Source organism: Cyprinus carpio, chromosome A13 (assembly GCF_018340385.1).
Source record: "Cyprinus carpio isolate SPL01 chromosome A13, ASM1834038v1, whole genome shotgun sequence".
NCBI lineage: Eukaryota > Metazoa > Chordata > Actinopteri > Cypriniformes > Cyprinidae > Cyprinus > Cyprinus carpio.
In genome coordinates this window covers 4,269,709-4,287,544 of record NC_056584.1, presented here as the reverse complement: position 1 = coordinate 4,287,544, position 17,836 = coordinate 4,269,709, and the positions used below count along the sequence as shown (strand labels likewise).

Here is a 17,836-nt window from a genome sequence, read left to right as displayed (position 1 = left end):
AGTGAAAATGTATATACTTGACTGACTGCTACTTTTTAAAGGGATATTATTTGTGTTGTTTATTGTTTATTTTTATGTATACTGTATAATTTTGTGCAATTACTTTCCTGTCAGTTGAGTTTGTGGCAAAACCTTTTACAGTGTTTACATGTTGTTTATACATGCATAAATTTTATTAAAATAGATATTTAATTTCATAAAGTACAATTTGATTTCAAAATTAACCTACATTTTTTTGCATTTTGTGTTTTTCAATTGAATAAAAGATACATTTTCCCTATATATTTCATCATTGAGGATTTCTTTAAAAAATCTTGTCTTGTCTCGTTCTCGTGAACCCAGCCTCATGTCTCATCTCACGGGATAAGTGTCTCATCACACCCCTAGTTTTATAACATTAGTTTTACTGTTTAATTACAGTTTAATTAGAAAAATGAATGAATGAAAGTATAATATTTTTTAGTTGTTTTTGTTATGTTTTTATATTTTTTAAATATATAAAACACACACACACACACACACACACACATATATATATATATATATATATATATATATATATATATGACTCATGTCAGTCATTCTTACCTTGAGGAAATCTCCCTCGTGAAGCTGGAAGGTGGTGGCTGTGATTTGAATCCCTTTGCCTCTGTCGGTCTCAATACGGTAGATGCACTCGTGGTTGTTGTCGTAATTTGCTGGGTAATTGGGGGACAGTAGGACACCCTGACTGCCCACAGAAGTGGCTCCACACTCAGCTAGGTAAACCCAGGATGTATGGATGGGAAAGATAGAAGAAAATGTTCACATATTGAGGGCAGAAAGCACAGACTTATTAAAGTTGCACGTGGCTGTGAAAAACTAGGGGTTGGTAACAAATAAGTTGTGTTCCCTTAAAGCCTGTAGTGCCTTGACAGCTGCTACTCCATTTTCTACTGACAGGCTAATTTTAGGCCAAGGTTTTGTACCGTCTGGAATTTGACTCTTTGTCATTTTGATGAATCACTGCGAGAACAACTTCAGAGGAATACTAATTAATAGAGGCCTTTATGCATTAGCTAGTTGCTGGTCACAACAGCTCACTGCTGTGTTAGGATCAGATGTCTTTCTGTTTAATATTCTGCACCAGCAACTCTCTAAGTATATGAGCAGATGCTACTTCAAGACCTTGAGCTCAGCAACTTAAAGTAAAACTCTACAACAACGGCCTCCTGATATCCAGACTTTTTAAAAAGGTATCAGTTCCTTAGAGACATTCTACTCAGAGAAATGTTTCTAAAGTGATGGTTGGATTTTTTTTTTTTTTTTTTTTTTTTTTGATCCAGAGGATATTAAGAGTCATTAATTAGCTTGGTCTAACACTATCTATCTATCTATCTATCTATAGAGGATATTAAGAGTTTTTTTTTATTTTTGTATATCAATATATATATATATACATAAATACATACATATATGCATTGATTTATATGTGTATTGAATGAATTCAATGTGTAGTGAATTTTTTGTTGGGCTCATCTCTTACCACAATAGTGGACAAAGGTTTGCTACATTTTGATTGGATCTTGGTGGACTAACATATCCAAACTGTCCAAAGCCATCAGATAAAGATGCCAGGACAACATCCAGACACCTCTTAGAGTGCAAGAAGAAGACCTTCCAAAGCCCGGGAAGGACAGGACTTCCTATTGGTCAATATGCAGTTTCTGCCCTTCACCCACCAACAGACTGATTCCTCAGGTTTTGGCCTGTGACCGCCATAAAAATTCCTTAGGACCTTCGGACGCAGCAGCAGTGGGTGAAACAAAGAAAGAGATCACAGAGTTTTATCCAAATCCATTCATAACTATGTTCTCAAACCTTAAACTGATGCAAACTACAACACACACATCTCATACTTATTCAGAGAAATAAGTATTCTCAGTGACAGCGATGTGTAGTGCAACATCTTACACAAACTCAGCTCTGAATAAGTATGGACCAACGAATGCATGCATAATAGTTCAATTTTTTTCCATCATGTTTGGACTTAATGTGTTCGTAACATTGCCAAATGTATTCTGGTTATGGTTTGGAAAGTGAGAAATGCACTGGTAAAACATTAGTGTCACTTTTCGAACTTTGTGTTTGGACTATGCAAATAAGTTCCATAGGAGGAAAGCAGGGGTGGGCCACCCCTTTCCCCCACTCTGATGGAAACAGCCAATCACAGCCTGGAAATAGAGAAGTGCCAGATTGTAATCTCCTCCTCATCAGAAAGAGATAAAGGTACCTTCCCAAAAGACACTCCTTGTTCTGAGTCCTGTCAGGGAAAAGACACTGACAGAGCAAGTTCTGAATCTCAGTCCTGTCAAGGGAGAGACTGTAACAGATACAATCGTTCTGAGTCTCCGGCCTGTTACAGGGAAGGCAACAACAGAAACAACCGATTCTGAGTCTGACTCCCGAAAGGGAAGGGATACTAACAGATCAACAAGTTCTGAGTCTGAGCTCCTCATGGGTAAAACAATAGCAGATACACCATTCTGAGTCTTCAGCCTTTGTGGTAGGAGATATAAACAGATGAGCATGTCCTGAGTCTCCATCCTAGCGGGACAGAGCCGGTCAACCAAAATCTGAGTCTCTAACCCAGAGAGGCAGAAGACACACAGACATTTGCAACTAGGTTAAGCACCGGAGAGCACAGACATTTGCAACTAGGTTAAGCACCGGAGAGCAACCCTTCACCTCAAGGTACTTTTGTTACAGGCAAGGACCTTCTGCACCTATTTCAGGGCCACATCTGCATGTTCCAGATTTTAGGACCCTTTGGTGCTCCAGGAGATCAGCATTGGGGTTGGGCCGATAGATGATGCTATCATCCATCACCGATGGCTGACAGACATCACAATGTTCACAATCACTGCATTGTTACCAGCACAGCCAGTGGAAGAAGTCACTGCAACCGGACTGCTCACTCAACCACAGAGAACGTAACTATCACTTATCCAAACCTCTTCCAGAGACCTTGGCATTGTTGCATATTATCAGTACAGTATATGATTTTTCTAATTTACATTAGATGTTATATAGCTGATCACGTATTTGTTTGATGCATAATAAGGTTCTTCACCTTATTTCTTTCAGAGTAGCAACAGTTTATCTTTCCAGATAACATAGATCTGACATAGCAACACCCAACATAATCACTTGCATTTTATCCATCTTGTGCATTTTATTCCTTTTTTTGTTTATGGTATTCATTTAGCAGTTGTTGATTACTCTTGTCTATCTTTGGTTAATAGAATCTATTTTATTACACTTGTGTCTTCCTTGTGTTGATGATACAGAAAGAGGTTCTACAAGTTAGAGATCCCACCAGTCTTTCTTATGTGATGAACTCATAACCACACCTTACGTGACACATGATCCAAATATCACAACGTCATTGGTGACATGAGTGCCCATCACTACACTATTTCGCCTCCCTAGGTTGGCGAAAGCATAATTCACTACAAATGTTACTGCAATAAATCGATCAGTATTCATTTATTTTTTATTTTTATTTTTTATAAACCACTGAAATCAAATATATCAAGTGTCTAGCTCTCACCCTCACCCATTTTAGTTATCTAGCACCCTTATTGATTGGGAAACTCTGGTCTGGAGGCTTTCAAAAACTAGAGCTAATTACTTCCAATGAGAATTTCCCCATCAACCCTTTATCAATTTTATGTGGCTAATATAATCCAAACCTCTTGAGGCTAATGTTTGTTGTGCTCACCAGACCAATTAAAGACACACTCACACACTCTTATTACACTACAGCGATTAACCACTAATAAAACCCAGTCCGACAGAAGGACTGCACAATTACAACCAATTATTTTTGGCAGTGTTTTTAATGCTGTCCACAGATATCCATGACCTTAACCACTTAACCACCACAACAGAAAAAAATAGCAATCTGCAATCTGGTCAATTTGAATTAATCTGTTAAACCAAGATCTCTGAAAGCTTTTTCACCTTACAATGCGAACATTTACTGTGTCAAGTTCCATTAAAAAATAAATCATTAATAAGATGGGGGAATAGTCAGAGCATTTAAATAATGAATTTGAGGCATTGTAAAATGGACTCAGTTCAGGATGAAAGGAAAAGACCAGATTTCTAAGAATATGCATTGGATAAAAATTCCCTCTGGTTCTCCCTTCCTTATATGCAACATTTTATGGTCAAATTAGACTGAGTTTATTAACTCTTTCACTTTTAGAGAACTGATTGAATTTTCCTTCATTTACAGTATGAGACAATGCTTCTCTGCCATTGGTGCAATTTTCCGGCTTTCCGTGTTTTCACTGGTATACGGTAGGAGGCACTATGCATCTTCTAAAAGAGTATTGAACATCTAGATCATGAAAACATGACGAAGAAGAAGCAGAAACAAGTGATCATGTATGTAAGCAGATGCATATGTAAAATAATGCAGTCATCAAACATTAAACAGCATATATATCAAAACTGCATTACCAAATGTTAGGGGCAGTTGTGGCCTAATGGTTAGAGAGTCAGTCGGACTTGTAACCCAAAGGTCGCAGGATTGAGTCTCAGTACTTGTAATGCAGGTGGGGGGAGTGAATGAACAGTGCTCTCTTCTACCCTCATTACCCATAACTGAGGTGCCCTTGAGCAAGGCACCAAACCACCAACTGCTCGCTGTGAAACGGCAGCAAAAATGGCTGCCCGCTGCTCCAGGTGTGTGTTCATGGTGTGTGTGTGTGTGTGTGTGTGTGTGTGTGTGTGTGTGTGTGTGTGTGTGTGTGTGTGTGTGTGTGTGTGTTTGTGTTCACTATGTGAAATGCAGAGCACAAATTCCGAGTATGGGTTAATATACTTGGTCACATCAAATGACGATCTAAGAAATGGTATATAGGACCGTGCAAGCTTTGCATGTGTTGATGGAAGGGATCTATTCCATCTATGTTTTGATCATCATTCTGAATCTGATCCAGATGTAGTATTTTATAAAAATACATCTTGTTCAAAATGTTGCTCTTTTTCATGAAACTAACACACACACACATTCAAGTGTTGATAAAAAAAATAAATTGAAAAGTATATGTTTGATTGAAGCTAAAATAATGTATATATATTGCATGAAGCTACAATATATATATATATATATATATATATATATATATATATATATATTATTGTAGCTTCATGCAATCTTTTTCTTTTTTTGTGTGTGAATTTTATATATATATATATATATATATATATATATATGTATATATATATATATATATATATATAAAACAAATATTTTTGTTTGTTTAAAAGCAGTGGCTCTATGCTTTGTTTTTACATATTGCATGTTTTGATATTCACAGCAAAATATTCTGGGTGCCATTACATTTTTATGAAAATGATCAAAAATGCTGCCAGCGGTCTGGCTGGGAAATAATTAAAATGCCAACAGTCTCTTATAAATCACTGATTTAATGCATTCTGAATTCATGACCCAATAGTAATAGTGATAGTAAGTAATAATTATTTTATGTAAACCCTACAATATCTTAAAATTCTTTATTAGAAAAAAAAACAAAAATAATTTTGAATTCACTTAATTCTAGTTACTTAACATTGCATTCCTTATTCAGAATAACATAATACAGAACAAAACTAAAATAACAGAAAAACACACATGCTCTAAATGTGCATTTTAACCACATTTTAAATCACACTAAATGGAGCATGTAAATGCCACAAAGAAGTTCAAGACTAATTTGTGAGTCTTTTTGATCATATTAATTCTGAATTCCCAACCTTAATATTGCTTGATTGAAACGGAAAAAATTGTCAAATGCAATGCAAACCTGAACTTTACTGTTGCATTATTGGGATTGTTCAATCAAACAAGAAGAAGAAGAAGAAGAAGAAGAAGAAAAAAAAAAGGATCATCATTCACTTACCCTCATGTCATTTTCATCCCATAAGACTTTCATCTTTTGGATTTTAGTATTCTGTCATATTTTTAGTCCATCCATTAAAAGTCTATATAATCAGCATTTTCAAGCTTCAAAAACACATCATAGAATTAATCCATATAAATCATACAAAGCAATCTTGCTTTTTCAAAAGACTTGTATTAAATTGCTTGATTCATATGGATTACTTTTAGGACAAAATTTATGAAAAATGTCTTAATTACTTAATTAATTGTTCCAAAGATGAACAAAGGTTTAATGAACATAGAATGACATGAGCGTGAGTAAATGATGTCAGAATTTTCATTTTTGGGAGAACTATCGCTTTAATAAACACATTGATGTTTGAGAATAATAAATGGCATAATAAATCACATGTCCACCTACCCACACATCTGGGCAGGGCTGCACTCCACACTCTCCTCCCTCCACCCAAGCAAGTGATCTTACTCTCGCCTTCCAAACGGTAGCCCGCAAAACAGGAAAAAACCAGTGAGTCGCCGACCCCGAACTGGAAGCCCACCCTCCTGCTGTATGCGGGTACTCCCGGGTCCTCGCACGGCTCCAAGCTGTACTCTGCAGCACAAATTCATATTAACTGTTAAACCTCCAGACTGCTTAGCAAAGCATGGGTTAGAGTAAGTCCCATGACAACCATGCCTTCAAGCACACATTAATGAACAGAATGAGTGATGCCCCCACCTGAGAAGGTGATATTGAAGCCCTCATACGACATGGAGAAGTCCGAGACGAAGCGTAGCTGGACGCTGAAGTTGCTAAACAGGCCTGCTTTGATGGAGGGTGGCAGGACGGAGCCTGTGAGCCTGGCCACCGGCTCGGAGAAGCTGCCGTCCTCGGTAATGAGCAGGTAATCATGGGAGTCCTCCAGGTGGAACGTGTGGAAGAGAAGCTGCACTCCTGGGGAGTTTCAGATGAGATTAGGGTCGTCAGTCACAAGCAAAATCTCAGTTTCAACCTCACAACTCACTGTGAAGACTTTAGAGGGAATGTAATACTGATCTAAACAGAATCGCATTTGCCCAACATGGTGCTGAGTAATTTAAATGTAGAGATATGTGAAAGTTATCTAAAATTCGTTATTTTTATATAATTTTAATTTGAAAGGGAAGGGAAATGATGGTTATGGGTAATTTTGTTTTGAATTGTTATGTTTTTAGTTTGTATGTTATGTTCTTGTGTTTTTGATCTGTTCTTTTGTCTTACCTTTCCCATGGGACACTTCTATTGTCCAAGTGCAGTTTAGAGAGTTTGGGTAGAAATCCGGAAAACCAGGGGAAAGAACCGTTCCAGTTTTTCCATAGATATAGCCCCCACACAAAGCTGGAAAAGCAATAACAGAAAGAACTCATGCTTGAGTGGCCTGCTTTCCCTGAAAAAGAGTAAATCTAGCCTTGAAGTACACCTTCATCAATAATTATTTTGGTTCAAGCTTAACTAGATTTTATGAAGATAATGTGAGGGTGGCGTCTGGGCATTGCTATGCAGTTGCTAAAAAGTGGTTTCAGCATTTTACTATATAGTGTTGGCTGGTTGCCAGGGTGTTGCAAATTGTTCATTGTTCAAATAATATAATCAACAATGGTTCAAATATATGTCCAGATGGAGCTGATGATATCTGGGTCAAACACTTGATAAACAATATCTAGAACATGTAAAACAGCTGTTAAAAGAAGTAAATATCATAATAAAACTCGCAAAGCTTTCTCTCTTCGTAGTGAAACTACAAAATGATAGATGCAAAACATCAAAATAGAGATATTTCTACATAAAAAGCAACAGAGTTTAATGAAACACAAACTAATAAGAGGTTGACATTGTATATAGCAAAATACTTGTAAGAAGAACAAAAAGAGATGTAACAACTGAGATAAATTTTCGACTGGAGAATGTCTGTCAGTAGAGACAGTTAAAAAAAGGAGGTTGTTTTGTTTTTTTATTTTTTTATCGAAGCACCAGTGCTGTAAGACTACTGAATGTGTCTTTGAGCCATGCTCATTGTTCTGCTTTTATCAAAATAAATCATACCCTGCAGGTTATGAAAGGACACACTTTTTGAGCTTCAGCATTTTGTCCTTAAAACAGCCCATTATATCTCTTCATCAAATGACAATTCTGGCTTATTAAATTTGAAGTCGGTCTATCCCAAAATTAGCACAACTTTTCATAAGGTAAACTAACCAATTCATACAACATAACTAAAGTTAAAAGTTTACCCTTTATAGCATCCAGAGCATCGACCTTTATTAAACTTGGAGAGTTCATGAACAGCAATTGAGATTTGAATTGATAGGCGCTGATTGTCGGTTAGCAAAACAGCTTTACTTAGTTGGCTAAAGGTTGGTCATGATATTAAGTTAATAATCCTAACCATAAGAATGTATCGTTGTTAAAAAAAAAAAAAAAAAAAAACGCCTCGCAGACACAAACTGGGTAAATTATGTTTTATGTTTCGATTAAAAGATAACATTAAACGTCAGCAAAACCCCAAGAATTCACAACATTTTTTACAATAGTGCTATCATTATAACATTATATATATATGACAGCAGTTATTAATGTTCTGCATTTCTGTTTTGAGCTGTGCTGAAGATGACAGATTTGATAGCAGGTTTTTAATCAATGGGATTTAACTCATCATTTATCTCAACACTATGTTATTTATACAACATAACATTAATATTACGACTTATAGGCTATCTGCACAAAATTAACCAAATGCATGATTATAGGCAACGTGTCTGCGTGAAGCTTCTTTCTTTTCAGATTCTTATTTGCATTATCATAATTGGCTGTATATTAACACCAAAATGGCATGATCATAACACCCTGCGAATATTCGACTGTGAGATTGGTAGTCAAATCAGGCTGCTCCTATCGAGCATTGAATCATTGACTAGTCAGGGTCACCCCTACTGATCTAAATGAAAACAAGTCTTCAAACCACGTAATCTTCTTGCATTGCTCTAAGGTCAAGTTCTAATGCTCACATGCCCATTGTAAGGCTTTTGGGTGTGGCTGATCAGTGTAGTGCATTACCAGCCATGTTAAAATGGCTCTGAATGTGGCTCCACAAATCAGTATTTTAAGTCTGAACTCTCCATCAAATAATAATAATCAGCCTAACAGGAAAGGAAATGTGTAATCTTTTATGAACATGTATTTACATTCCGGCAAACAGATGGGGAGTATCTGTCCTGTCTGTAATGAAGGTCAGAACCTGGTGAGAGCCAGTCATGCTGAATCAAAGTCTGAGCAAACACACGGAGCTGATAAGATGCAGGCATGAGAAAACATTGGGAATTTTGGAACAGACAGGCAACAGCCTGATTGGTCTTACTGGAAAACACTTTGTTTACTCTGTAAACCTGTAACCCCTGTAATCGGAGAGCAAATAAGATAAACAGCTTTATAGAGCGCTCTCTTGTAGATATCTGGCTAAGGACTTCCATTAAATGTTCCCACTTCCCTGTCATTTTCCCCCTCCATTTAAAGTTATCTATGAAATAGTGCATTCCAGTCACCTTTTCTCTAATCAAAAATGCATGAACTCAAGTCTCGGAGGAGTGTTAAGAGGGCTTACCCTTTCCCCTCTGATAAAAATGTAATGAAGCCTAGAAGGGTTGGATTATAGGCTGGACCAATGCCCTCTGGCCTCAGATTTTCAGGGGCCTCCAAAGTTTTCCCCAAACGAAACACCTGGGTGCTTAAAACATAGAGTGCAAGCTGACACCAGGGTCCAGTTTTTAGGCGTCTTTGGGAGGTAGGGAGGAGCTGATTCTCTTGTACATGACCAGAATCGAGAGAGTGCAACATGGCCTACCGTCACAGCTGGGCAGTGCATGGTTCCACTGATGGTTTCTCTCACACACAATGGGTTCATTATCGCTCAGAGTATAGCCTCGATCACAGCTGAACGTCACTGTGGAGCCGATGGCAAAATTGTTCCCATGCCTTTTCCCATTCACCGGGATACCTGGATCTAAACAGGAATCCGTTTCCATCATAATACCTGTGTGGAAGGAACAAAACAAACAAAAAAACTATTTCATTCCACCTCCAAGGTCAAAACTGAAAGGAGGATGGTGTCTGAAGCACTTTACACAGTATACATCAACAGATACCAGTCCCCAAGTGGTCCCCTTCCTTGAACCAGTACATTTTTATTTCTATCTCTACTTCCCTCTTCTATATTTTGAATATCATTCAGAAAAACTGACAGCATTGTTTTTCTAAACTGTTTCCCCTCAAAGACTGACTCCTGAGGAATATTTTCACCTGTTAGTTTCACATGCATTCGGATCTATTTTGTAGCCACTGATAAACCTCTGATAGCAGTCTATAAAGTATGAAAAATGGGAACACTTTGACATGAATGAGTTTCATGTATATCAGTCATAATGTCAGGTAATTTATTGGGAGTCGTGAATATCATTTGAGAATCATCTTGCCTCTTGCCCACATTTCTCATTCTTCCGTCTCTACTGCAGCACAATAGATTATAATAAAGATGTTAAATTACTGCTGAAAAAGAGCAACTGGAGACTATTTGTCAAGTCATTTAGTTTTTATAAAGATATAATTTGCATTTCCAGTTAAGCTCATGGGGGTAAAAAGTGATAAGCAGTGCTAAATTTGTTAATTATAAGGATTTGGAACAAGGACTGGTATATTTAACATTCCAATCAACACTGTATGTGAGCAACGGGGTGCAACAAAATCAGATTTCAAAACAAACTCATTCAAAGGGCCTGGGACTAAATTATTAAGGATTGGCCACCCTGCCCCATCATAGGTTCAGCCCAACCCAGCCTCTCATAACTATAGAGTCGACTACATAAGTAGCACCCACCTCTTTTGCATATTATAGGTCCTAGACAGTCTCTTTGGTTGCCAATTCTTAGTACTGACAGGTAAAACGTCACACGTGTGACCGACCAATGGCACTGTTTTTACAAAAAAAATCTAAAATGGTTGGAAAATAAATAAATAAATAAATAGCCATTATATATGCTAAGTCTAAGAAAAAAATATATCTTTTATCTTTATCTCCATATTTTAGCTGTATTTTTAAACATAACATAACATAACATAACATAACATAACATTACAACATAACATAACATAACATAAAATAACATAACATAATATAATATAATATAATATAATATAATATAATAAATAACAAAACAAATATAACATAACATAACATAACATAACATAACATAACATAACATAACATAACATTAATGTCAACTGTCTATTAATTTGTCAATTTGTGAAGCACTTCATTTATTATAAGTTCTATTTTTAAAATAAGAATTTGATAATTGTTTTTTTGATTTTGTTTGCAGGGAAGATTAATTTCTGTTTATTTACATCTGTGTGCCATGTCACGATAAGACATTTCCATAGGACAAACTGATTATTATTTTTTTTTTTTTCTCATTAAATTTATGGGATTTTAACCCTCTACTGCACACATTTTGATGGCACATGCTAAATATGATATCATAAGACAATGCTCAGAGAGCAATATAAAACCACAAATCTTTTTTTTTTTATTTTTTTTTATTTTATTTTATTAGTTGAGTGTAATTGAGTGAAAAGGTTGAAACATTTTGATATTTTTGATTTGTTGGATTTGATGGTTTATATTGTTTATATTGTTTTGTGTTGTGTTTTACTGAGCTGTTCTTTGATACTTTTTGACCATTTTAATTGGCTGCAGTCTTTTAAAGAAACATGTACTAAACATGCTGAAGTACGATCTGTAGTTTCCACAAAAGCTGACAAACAATCCAGAAGATCTAGGTACAGGTAACATGAAGAAAGTGTACACGCTGTTTATTTACATATACTACTGACATTTTAACCATTATAAAGCTGTGTTATAACATTATAAAGCTGGTTGAAAACCAGCAAAATTGTCCTTTAACTGTCTTTAATATTAAACAGTTATATTCAAATGTCCTTTGCAATTTGAGTTTGAGGGTGTGCACATTTTAAATAAATAAATAAATAAATAAATATTTTTCCTTTGTGTTTTTTTTTTGATTTTGTTAACTTTTTACACCCAGTAGTGAGAGTCTGGGGCGGGGCTACTGTAGCAGGCTAAGTCAGAGGGTGTTTAGTCGTTGTGGAAAAAGAAATTCAGATTCCGTTACAGAATCGCAACCCAAAATTTGAAGACTTGCCAAAATGCACAGAGACAGACAATGGGGAAAAACAAAGCTAAACATTGGTGGTGTTTTTACAAAATGGAATAACTGATGAAATGTTTGGGATTCAATCGAGATGAAGAACTTGTAGAGTTTCTTCTCGACAGGCAAGCTAATCTTCAAATTAAGGAGGTGTGGGGAGGGGAGTCATGATGCGCTTGAAAAGGCTGTTTAAAAATATGCTTTCTTTTTGTTATTCTGCTATGTGACAGGAGCAGCACAAGAACTGCATGCTCCACCTTTAACAATAAATTTGACATATAAAGTATTCAAAAGGCTTTAATGCTAGTGGTGGTTTATCCATTCTCTGTTCCATGTCAGATTTACAATTTACTAACTTATTTATTTATTTATTTATTTATTTATTTTTCCTCTGTATGCCTGTGGGGGATCCACTATAGCAGATGCCAAATCCGATTTTGTCTTTTTCTGGCTAGTCCCTGTTAACAAGTCGACAATAAGCATTAAAATACTCATTTAACAATAATGATTGGTCGATCTGTTGAGCTTGCATTTACAAACAAACAGGCCTTGTGTCAGCAGGACATTAAACTCTAATTGCACTCTGAAGTGCAGTTTACAAACTCACCACCACCACACATATTCAAAAAGAAAACACTTTATTTTAGGATTAATTTAATTATTCACAGAGGTTCTTCGCCTCTCTTAAAGTTAGCTATTGCCTCTGAATGTTGATTTTGGTCATGTGATGCTAGCATACACATGTCTGGCTTCTCTAAATAATTTTTAAACAACTCGAAAACTCAAATCTGATTGTAACCCTGGAGAAGCCATTCCAATTACATCACATGCACCAGAGAGCGTGTCCAGCCAAAATTTGGAACATTGCAGAACCGCCCACTGTGGAGTGTGAAAACCCAATATCTGTGCATTTAAATTTACTGCAGAGGAAAGATGAGAAGCTGACTCACTCTCATAGCGGATCTGGAAGCCTTCGCTGGAACGGCTGTTGTCAGTAGTAAAGAGCAGGTACATGTAATTGCCGGTGCTGATGAGGAAGTGGGGGGCCTGAGTGCCGTGGTACTCCCCGATCAAAGGCGATGAGTTGGAGGGCCCATCCCGAATCTCCAGCGTGTCGTAATTAACCTCCGTCTGAAACCTGCACAGGAAATCGAAAAGAGCTGAACATCTGCTTACGACCCAGGTCTTTAGCAGAATTACTCTAATGAGGGAGATTAAACTGGAAGGTTGATGAACAAAATTGTAAGAGTGAGAAACTGTACTTAAGAGAATGTGGCCAGGGCTTCAAGTAAGGGAACAGGGATGGGAGTCCAGGGTTTTCACATGCTATGAATCCACAAAAATCCCCAAAACAAATCAATACCTGTCAAATGATATCTTGACGGCATGATTCTTTCTGGCTTCAATCACCCATTCGCAGTTAAGAGAGTCTTTGTAGTATCCGGGCCAGCCAGGGGACAGTAAGACCCCCATGGGAGCCGTTAGATGTCCGCCACATGGAGCTGGGACAGTGAGAGTGCAGAAAAATAAAATGTCAACAGCAGCCCATTTCACAAATCCCAGCAGCATCTTCAGAAAAAGGTGCAGAAGACCAAAGTCTAAAAGCTCTCTCACCTTCACACCGGGGGACAGCCGCATTCCACACTACATTTCCATCCTGGATGACACAGGTGATGGATTCGGATCCGTGGGTTTTGATAAAGCCCTCATCACACGTGAAGAGCACTGAGCTGCCCAGTAAGAAGTGCTCTCCAAAGCGCTGCCCGTTGACGGGAATACCAGGGTCATGACATTCATTTTGACCAAAAGCTACCGACACAGGATAAAAGTATAATCAGTGCTGAAGCATACAGTATAATACTTAATCTAGGTCCTGCCTGGTCTTGCCTAAAAAGATACCGGCACTTAACATTCATTAAGAGTACCTAACCTTCAGTGAAGTGAACTATAAGTATACTGTATTTTAAGGAACAACGAACACAACTAATCTTACCCAGAATGCCCAGTCTTATAAGGCAAATGTAGTAGTGACAATTACCTGTGCAGCACCAAAACTTCACTAGAATGTGACCTCATTTTGAGAATCGGCATCACACATGCAAAAACAATGCTAAAACACATGATGGCACTGAATCTTAAACATACTGTATATAACAGCCTCGCTTATCTTCAGATGACAGCGTGTGTTTGAATCATGCTATCAAGTAGGGACAAATACGTCTGGATATTCTGAATTACAATACACTGTTTGAATTACATAAGTTTATATGATTGACCTCTACACCTATACGGTTGAATTTAGAATGGAAACAGACTTAATGCAAGGAGTGTAAACAAAGCTAATATTCATACCTGCACACTCTGATGGCAACTCAATTTCTAATAAATTTTACAATTTTGATTATACGAAAATGTACAAATTCTATAATTCTTTGTGTCTTTGAGTGTTATCATCCTAATTAGGTTTAATGTTTTGGGTTTAATGCTTAGCTTTAGTTTTGGGTCAGAGTATTCTTACGATTTTGCCATCTTCTGGAAATTGGTATGACTTCTCATGAGCCTGGATTGGACACCACACAATGCAAGGCATAAATGTTACAATATTCATTTAAAAATGTCACTTAGGCAACAATTAATTAGGTTCAGCAGATTCTACAAAGTCTGGATTCTGGATCTTTGAATGTTACAATGTGTTGTAAAGTCTGACTAAGAAAATAATTTTATGTGAGCATTTCAAGGGGCCAAAACCTAAAAAATCTCTTGAGACAAAAACAAATCTACATATGACCACATAGGTAGAAGTGGAATAGTTGCTTCCAGACAGTTGAATTATTTAAAATCAATGAAAACATTTAATGCACAATCCAATTTGTGTCATGGCTGCATTACCATCCCTGGGTGTGTATTAATTTTCATAATTCATTAATTGTTCATCAATTTTTGCTTACTTAGCTTTACATTTACAGTTACAATTCCTATAAAAAATAAATCTGAATCATGTGAAAAAAAAACAAAAAACGCTAAGACAGTACATGGATAAACGTCGACAGAGAGGGTCCAGCCTTCGTTTCTAAACCCTCTATTTTTTCTGCCATATGGTGGTTTGAGACACACTCGAGATGGCTTGAAGATTTTCGTCAAATCTCTGTTTTCCCTTAATACAACTCTGCAGACAGCTCACATATGTGTCGCACATGCATCACAGATGTCAGTGTGGAAGCTTCAATTATTCAATATGTGTACTCGCAGAAGCAGAGGATCCTGCCAAAGCTACTTTAGTGTTTTCATTTGGTGAACACTTCTGTCTGCAAGGCCCCTGTGGAATTGTGATGGCTAATGCATGGAGACCTTGCGGCCAGGTCTTAGGGCATGTACGCAGCTCTACCCCATTCCAAAATGACAGCCTCCTTGTTCTTACGCCCATGCCTGACAGTTGCTCCAGCGCCACTTTGGGAAACATGTCTACTTCTTTCTGAGACAATGAAACACCATTACTAAAGCAGTATAGTTGAGATATAAAACCACACAATCCACTGACACTGACATTGCCTAGAACTACTGATTCCATCTACCACCCCATTTTGTTCCCACATAGACGTACCAACACAGATCTCATTCTATTCACTAAAGATGTAAATATATTTGTTTTCAGCTATTAAGCTCGCTGACTTGAAGTATCCCTAATGGCATTCTAACAGTCTAACTATATTTATACAAAATTCAAGATTATTTATTGTCATCATAGAATGTACAGCTAAATTAGGGTATTGTTAATGAAGAGCAAAGCTACATTTATACACTTAGCAGATGCCTTCAAAAAAATAAAAAAGCATGTGTTTCATCAGTAAATGTGTTCCCTAGGAATCAAACCATGACCTTAGCATTGCAAGGACATTTTCAAGTAAGTTAAGCCAGTTAAGCTTCATGAACACTACACTGGTATCAAAGTTAAATTCCAGATAGGGCAAAACAAGCTAGCACAATTTTTAATGACAAGCTAGAGGAAGGCTCACAATTCCCTTGTGTAAAATTACATACATATGATGCTACCTTAGAATTTGTTCAAAAGAAAGTACTTTAATCATTCTGACTACTTTTTATATGCTGCCTACGTAGGCAGCTCACTGGGTTTCATAGAGGAAGAAATCCAAAGCTTGTTGCTGTAAAAATGGAATCCCATGAAAGTTGTACTGAAGGTCAAAATGTAAGTATGAAGTATGGCTTTTTTCACAATGGAGATATGCCTAATGAAAGGTGTTGGAATTGCACCATAATATTCCCCACCTTAAACAGTCATAATTAAAAAAGGAATCTATTCAACTTTAAAGATATTACTCCGATTTAAATTTTGTAACAAGCTACATACTGCAAAAATATATAAAAAAAAAAAAAAACTGAGAGAAAATTATAAAAATGTCTCCCAGACTGACTGAAAGGTATAATTTCTACATAAATACAAAACAATCACACAATTACACATGAAATGTATGACCAGGATAGCAGAAATTTAAAAGTGACCAATATGGCAGATCTTGCCTTCCAAATAATAAGTCACTGCCTGGTCTTTATGTGAAACTTGGGCTCATCTTTTCCTTAACACTGTACCTGCACACTGGGCTGTACCTAAAATATACAATATATGGTACTGAAATGTGAGTTTGTCAAATACTTTTTTGAAATTTGGTATTTCCCCATCCAATTATAAAGGAGCTATACTTGCATGGCTGCTGAGTGAACTGACTTGCCTTGTAAGGGACTTTATTTGATATGCAGATGTATCGCCTTATAAGCAATTTGTAGGAAGATTTCCCTGAAAAATTAAAACAAAGTGGCTCTGGCATTATCAAACAATACTCTACTTGAGTATCCCAACCAGCCCAACACAGCTACATTATTTGTGCTCCTAGTGGTGCAGAAATCGCAAACACTTCACCCTTAAAAAATAATAAACAACATAATATTGATATTGCATTTACTTGTGTAGGTGATATTAAACCCCTTTCCCGTGTTTGAGTGGTCCGACTGGAACTCCAAGCGCATTATATGCCCATTGCTAGCGATCTGCGAGGGTACATCCTTCCCAGAGAACGTTCCAAACGTGGTGGGTTCCGGCATCCCATCGTCTTTCACAATGAGATAGTCAAACTGGTGCTGGATCTAAATATAAATGAATGTGAGTTGGATGGGTTTGATTGGCTGGGTTATATATAATGAGCCACACACAGTTCATGTTGTTTCCGTATTCCTCTGGGTAGCTTGGCGAGAGGATGATGCCTGACGGAGTGGTGAAATTGAAGAAGCAGGAGACTGTGGAGATGAAAACAAATATATATAATTCCATTACGAAGGTTACAATATTTATTTTCATCCACAATGGATACATTATCAGGAATGCTATTATGTCTGTAAAAAAAAAAAGATGAGAGAAAAGAGGATTCACATAGACCATGATAATGAGGTGTTTGCGTGGTACAGAAATTATGACATGTCAAGGAATTCACTCATAGTCTGAGCTTTGTCAGGGGGAAAAAAAGTAAATTTAAGAGGTTTTCATTTTAATAACAACAAAAACATTAAGGAGGCACTGCTCCCTCTTACTTCAGTACTAAAGAAAAATACCATTGCATGATAGATTGAGGGGCAAAT

The 17,836-nt window shown here is 36.8% G+C and overlaps 1 protein-coding gene across 1 annotated transcript in view; it reads right to left on the bottom strand.

The window, feature by feature from the left end:
* Positions 1-17,836, bottom strand: part of LOC109062300 (CUB and sushi domain-containing protein 1-like) — a 602,118-nt gene that overhangs the window by 120,066 nt on the left and 464,216 nt on the right. Inside the window, 10 exon segments of the mRNA XM_042768416.1 lie at positions 589-758; positions 6,357-6,545; positions 6,672-6,887; positions 7,194-7,310; positions 9,811-9,999; positions 13,141-13,328; positions 13,554-13,692; positions 13,805-13,999; positions 17,167-17,371; positions 17,373-17,497. Coding sequence (XP_042624350.1) covers positions 589-758; positions 6,357-6,545; positions 6,672-6,887; positions 7,194-7,310; positions 9,811-9,999; positions 13,141-13,328; positions 13,554-13,692; positions 13,805-13,999; positions 17,167-17,371; positions 17,373-17,497 — 1,733 coding nt within the window.